At 50.0% G+C, this 6,097-nt stretch overlaps 1 protein-coding gene across 3 annotated transcripts in view; it reads left to right on the forward strand.

The window, feature by feature from the left end:
- LOC119364451 (phosphoglycerate mutase-like protein AT74H) overlaps window positions 1-4,068 on the forward strand; it is a 12,622-nt gene extending 8,554 nt beyond the window's left edge. For all 3 annotated transcript variants that reach the window (XM_037629928.1, XM_037629936.1, XM_037629943.1), the window contains 2 exons: window positions 2,340-3,115; window positions 3,204-4,068. In XM_037629928.1, coding sequence (XP_037485825.1) covers window positions 2,386-3,115; window positions 3,204-3,643 — 1,170 coding nt within the window. In that variant the 5' untranslated portion in view covers window positions 2,340-2,385 and the 3' untranslated portion in view covers window positions 3,644-4,068. The remainder of the gene's footprint in view (window positions 1-2,339; window positions 3,116-3,203) is intronic.
- Window positions 4,069-6,097: the final 2,029 nt, after the last annotated feature.

A 6,097-nucleotide genomic window follows, 5' to 3' on the forward strand; every position in this document is an offset into this window, starting at 1 on the left:
CTGCCATCTGCCAGATGGAGTTGAGCGGCGACGGCGGGCAGTGACCGGCGGCGGCTTAGGGTTCGTCAGGTGAGGTCGGGGGGAAGAGACGGGGCGGCTGCGTCTGGCTGGTTCGTGCGGTGAGCGAGTCTGCTGTCTGCGGGAGTTGGGCTGGGCGGCTGGGCCAGTTGGCCTGGGCTGCCTGGCCTTCAAACTGGGCTACGCCCCCGGCCAAACTTTTTTTATATAACTATAGGCTGAGAATTTTTCTCACGCCCCAGGCAATGGCCTGGGCTGCCTGGGGCCCAAATCCGCCCATGGGCATTGGTTCCAGTCCCTCTCTTCTGTCTGTCCAGTCAAGTCTGTTCAGACTTCAGACGATCCGCAAGATACACGCAGAGAATACATAGACTCTAGATGGTCTTCTACATGTGAAGAACATTTATGCCCTGTTGGCGGTCTAAAACAACACGAAATCTAGTAGATCTGTCTAACGGATAGCTGGACGTCAAAGACATGTGGCCAAGGAAAGTTGAGCTGAAACAGCAATGCAGTTCCGAGCTGGACCCATGATCTTCTTATCCGGTTCCGTGCCTTGGAGCCCCACATGAGATGTTCTTCTTCCTTGGGGGAGAGGACTTGCTCCCACGAGCTAGCGTGTCAACCTTTTTGGGGGTTGCATGTGCTGCACGCCTGGACCTGGTTGTGACTAGGCTTGGTGCTCTACTGATGTCTTTTCTCTTATTTTGACGTGCAAGCCATTTGGCCATTTCACATCTGGAATTGCCCCGAGATAACACCCCCATATCACCTCCAAGAAGTTGCACAATTCCTCACTGTGAGGTTAGAGTGATTATACGGAGCCTGACACGCTATTCAGTTCAGCGGCTTGTTAAAAATGGGTAGGGCAGGTTCAGGTCCCGGCCCCATATATTTAGTTGATGGACTGGAGGATTGTTTATGTACAAGTATTGCGCTGTTAGTCGATTCTAGGCGGGCTTTCAAGGCTGGTTTGCCTGTTCTTAGCAGTGCCCACTCATGCTCCGCTTCGGGACTTGCATTTGGCACGCTTTAGGTTGCTTCCAAGTGATACCAACCCTGTCTCCGGAAAACAAACCTTTGAGAGCAGTTCCTGCTAGCTTTATGGTGTGCATCCTTTGTTACTTATTCTACACATATGTTGCTTTACTTCATGATGAATCTTATACAATCTTTTCGCACGCAAAGCAATCTTTACCGTGTGTAGTGTGTAGTGTTTAGTTACCACAAAATGCTTAACTTGTAGTACAGCCGACCAATTGGGCACACTAACTTGATAGACCAACCAATTTGCTAAATAGATAGATTGCCATTGTTCATCTTGACCATGGCCAGCCGGGTATATGTGCCCGTCGATCATTGAATGCGTGCGCCTTGTGTGTGATTAATTGAAGCGTATATGGTAGCAGAAGATGTACTCTACGTGTTCACGCATGGGGCCGGCCTGATGACGGATCACCTGAGGGGCGCGCCCACGTTCAGGCCGAGGCCGTGTTCGCTGTGCGTCTGAACAGAGCTTTCGGTGTCAATGCCGTGTGAGGCCCCAGGACACGCCCCCTACACCGGTACACGCATCATCCGGCATACATATCCAAAACAAAAGCACCGACCCGGAGGCGCTGTGTCGTGCATGCAGAGGAGGCGGAGCGTCGTGGAGCAGGGAACTGCTTGGCTGCTTCTGATGCCGATCATTGGCTCCCGTTTCACATTCCGGCCGCCATGTGTGTGTGGGAGGGTATTTTCGCGGTGCGTCGCACATGCTTCTCGGAGACAAAAGCAGCAGCAGCGGCGGTGGCGATGGGACTGGAATCGGTGGCGACGCAACTGCGATACGCTATGCGCCGTATCACGTGCCTTTGCTTGCACCGCGTTATCTTCCCTCCTTAATCAAGCGGCTTGGTTAACCTTAAAGATGAGTAAATTACAAGAAACACTGGCGTCCGAGGAAAATGCATCGCATGCCCATAGATAGATGTTGTGTTCGGAAGCCGATCCGATAGGTGAAAGGAATGGATTCTATTGCAACGTGTCATTAGCTTATTGCACGTTTTTGCAGTTTAACTTACTTTTGCAATAATGGGTTGAGATGCTTTGACTAGGGTAATTTAATCATCCATAACGCAATGCACATGTTAAAAACTTGCTGTAGTAGTAAGCATTTCATCTGTGGTAAGTAATTTTTATCGGCTCGCGGTGGTAGCATACATGTTTGTAAAGCGATGGGAAAATTCATGGAAATGGTAAAAATTAACACATTACTCCTATACAATTTGGAAATTTGTCCAAGGAAGTTGAAATCCATTGTTTTAAATGTACTGCAGGAGGAGCAGCATGTGCAGTAGCTTTGCAAACTTGCAGTAACAAGAAATGTCTGGAGTGCTTGATAGTAACAGTTCCTTGCTGCGTAAGTCGGCCAGCGGGGCCGAAGCCAGAGAGACGGCGCTGCAGCTGGACCAATCAGCGCGCGGCGGCAAGGACGAACTTGCCAGAGTTTGTTGCTCTCCATCACCCAACCACCTCCTCTCTCCTCTATATAAGCCGGCACGCGCCCTGGCGCCAGCGATGTCATTCTCACCACGGGAGACGGTGGCGAGCCCGGGCGGGTGCGGCAAGGAGTCGTGCCCCTTCTGCGAGATGTCGAGGCAGCACGCGGCCGGGTGCGCGCGGCGGCTGCCCAAGCGGATCATCCTGGTGCGGCACGGCGAGAGCCAGGGGAACCTCGACATGTCGGCCTACTCCACCACCCCGGACTACCGCATCCCGCTGACGCCGCGCGGGGTCGAGCAGGCGCGCGCCGCCGGCCGGGGCATCCTCGACGTCGTCTCCTCGGGGGGCCCCGACGCCAACTGGAAGGTCTACTTCTACGTCTCCCCCTACGAGCGCACCCGGGCCACCCTGCGCGGGATCGGCGCCGCCTTCCCGCGCGACCGCGTCATCGGCGCCCGCGAGGAGTGCCGCGTCCGCGAGCAGGACTTCGGCAACTTCCAGGTAGAGGAGCGGATGCGCGCCATCAAGGAGACCCGCGAGCGCTTCGGCCGCTTCTTCTTCCGCTTCCCCGAGGGCGAGTCCGCCGCCGACGTCTTCGACCGCGTCGCCAGTAAGCCGCCCCCCTGCCCGCTCCGATTCCCCTTCCGCCCCTTCCGATTCGATCGATCGATGAACCGAACCGGCCGGTCGCAATGCAGGTTTCCTGGAGTCGCTGTGGAGGGACATCGACAACGGGAGGCTGGATCCCAGCACCACCTGCGAGACCAACCTGGTGATCGTCTCGCACGGCCTCACCTCGCGCGTCTTCATGATGAAGTGGTTCAAGTGGACCGTGGAGCAGTTCGAGCGCCTCAACAACTTCGAGAACTGCGAGTTCAGGGTGATGCAGCTCGGGCCCGGCGGCGAGTACAGCCTCCTCATGCACCACACCAAGGAGGAGCTCGAGGAGTGGGGCCTCTCGCCGGAGATGATCACCGACCAGCAGTGGCGCGCCTCCGCCAACCGCCGCAGCTGGTCCGAGGAGTGCTCCTCCTTCATCGCCACCTTCTTCGACAACTGGATGGATCCGCTAGAGGAGGGGGAGGGGGACGCCGACCGCCAGGAAGAAGACGATGGCAAGATCAAGTCCCTGGAGTAACCAACCCGCTCCCCTTTCCCTTAGTTGCTTAGAATTTGTTCCAATTTGATACTGCAACTGCACATCTCGTTCGTTCGTTCCTTCGTCGCGAAGTTCTTCGACAACCGGAAGGATTCAGAAGAAGAAGAGAATGGCAAGATCGAGCTGTTGGAGTATCCGAACTGACCTGCTCTTTCCTTAGTTTCGTCAAAGTTTTTAAGATTTGATACTGCTATAGTGTGTTCCGCCATGGATGGATGTAGCCATCGCTGGTTTCCTTTTTTGTTGAATTCGAAACCTGTTCATAGTAGCTAGACATTGAGATACGATTTGGAGAAATGCAGAAGTGGGTGCTCTGGTTGAGAACAGAGTCTTGGAGATTGATATTTCTGCATGTTTTGGTTTCCATCTCGTTCTGATTGGCAAGCTTATTTGGACCATGCTCATTGAATTTGCAACCTGTTCTTAGTAGTTCTTGTTCATAGTAGTTATACACTGAGATGCTATTTGGGGAAATGCAGAAGGGGGTGCTCTGCTTGAGAGCAGATCCTTGGGAGTATGATATATCTGGAGGTTTCCTCATGCTTATTGCCAAGTTTATTTGGAATAGGATGATTTTTGGTTCAATCTCTAACCTGTTCATAACTAGACTCTGAATATGATTTAGGCTCTAGTTTTAATTTTATTCTTATTTTCCAAGTTTGTCTGTGCTTTGAAAATGGGAATATCTCTGACTCCTTTGCTTTACAGTTCATTTCAACTGAAAAATTATCAAGATTATTTGGACAGTAAAAATAGAGAAATATCTTTAGCTAGATATGGTTCTGCATGTTTCTGATCTAACAATTAACAACCACAGTCCTTTTCTACAGCTTTCTTTTGGAAAAAAGTATTTAATGTCCATTTTATCTTTTGTGAGGAGTTTACAGGTCTCTTTTGAGAAAGTGGACACCAGAATATTATTATCTGAGCATTTTGTTTGGTAGTCTCTGTTCACATGCAACGAGCACTGTAGTATCCGAGCATTTCCTTTGGCAGCAAAAGTATTCTTTTATCTGGGCATAATTTTTTTCCAGTTTTCACGTGCAAAGATTCCTTGCTAGTTGCACTGCAACAGATTTCCTTTTCCCAACTATTCCCCCACGGATTGTTGCTAGTACTTTTTTAGAAGATATTTATTATATTTTTGGAGGCACCTTGCCACATACCATGTGATGATTGTTGCTACTAATGATGTATCCGCATCGTAATCCTGAGCCAGCATGTGGCTCGGGAAAACTAGTTTTTGTACTGTGGGAATTCGTGGATGCATTTCTAGTCATAGTAAACAGTCCTTGACGGCACGACGTTGTTCTGGTCAGGTCAGATCCTCTGCCTTTCCTTTGCCTGCTTTGCTGGTCCGACAGAATTGACCGTCGTGATAGTGTGTGCGCATGTTGGCGGTGGCTTTGTTATTGGGGTCAGGCAGAGTTTCTTTAGTCGGTTTGTTCCGGTGTTGCCTGGAAACAGGAAGATCTCATGTGTTAATAATCATCCCCTGTCTATGATCTGTCCACCCTGCGCGTCAAGATCCCGAAACAGCGGAGCTGGTGCGTGGAATCTTGACCGTTGAACTGCCTATGCCATGGAGATGGAGTAGCATCCACTGTCTAACTCGCTTAGGCTGCCATTTGAACATGCTTAATTAATGTTAACTTGTTGAGGTACTAGATAGCAACAGCATTTCTTCGATCAGTACCATGAGAAGAGAACAACGCCATTCCATTTTCAATGATTGTGTTGCGACCTTCGTCGTGATCACGGCAAAGAGTTGACTTGGTCTGTGTTAGAAGGGATAGAAGAATTGGTGAAATAGTTTATTGTATGATGGATGATATTATTGAATCTCGATGGCGAGTATATATTGAGTATAAGATTTGGAGGGCAAGACGCCTCTTCTAGAGATATGGTAGGAGACGGATTACAAATCTTAGACTACTAAATACATGTATCCCAAATATATCTCTAACATCCTTCCGTAATCGTAGCGGTAGCGTTGCCAACAATAGGAGCATTGTAACACCCACAATGCGGCTATATCTCCCATGTGTCGGAGCACGACTTAGAGGCATAACCGCATTGTAGTCATGTCGCAAGAGGGGTAATATTTACACATCCCATGTACTGAATAAGAAAGAGGTACAGAGTTGGCTTACAATCGCCACTTCACACAATACATAAATATAGCATTACATCATCCAGAATACAATCAAGGTCCGACTACGGAACCAAAATAAAGACAACCCCAAATGCATAAGATCCCCGATCGCCTCAACTGGCCTCCACTACTGATCGTCTGGAAAGGAAACGTAGTAACATCCTGAGTCCTCATCGAACTCCCACTTGAGTTCAGTTGCATCCCCTGAAATGGTATCATCGGCACCTGCATCTGGTTTTGGAAGTGATCTGTGAGTCACGGGGACTCAGCAATCTCAC

This window comes from Triticum dicoccoides, chromosome 1A, assembly GCF_002162155.2.
Source record: "Triticum dicoccoides isolate Atlit2015 ecotype Zavitan chromosome 1A, WEW_v2.0, whole genome shotgun sequence".
In the NCBI taxonomy this organism is placed as follows: Eukaryota; Viridiplantae; Streptophyta; class Magnoliopsida; order Poales; family Poaceae; genus Triticum; species Triticum dicoccoides.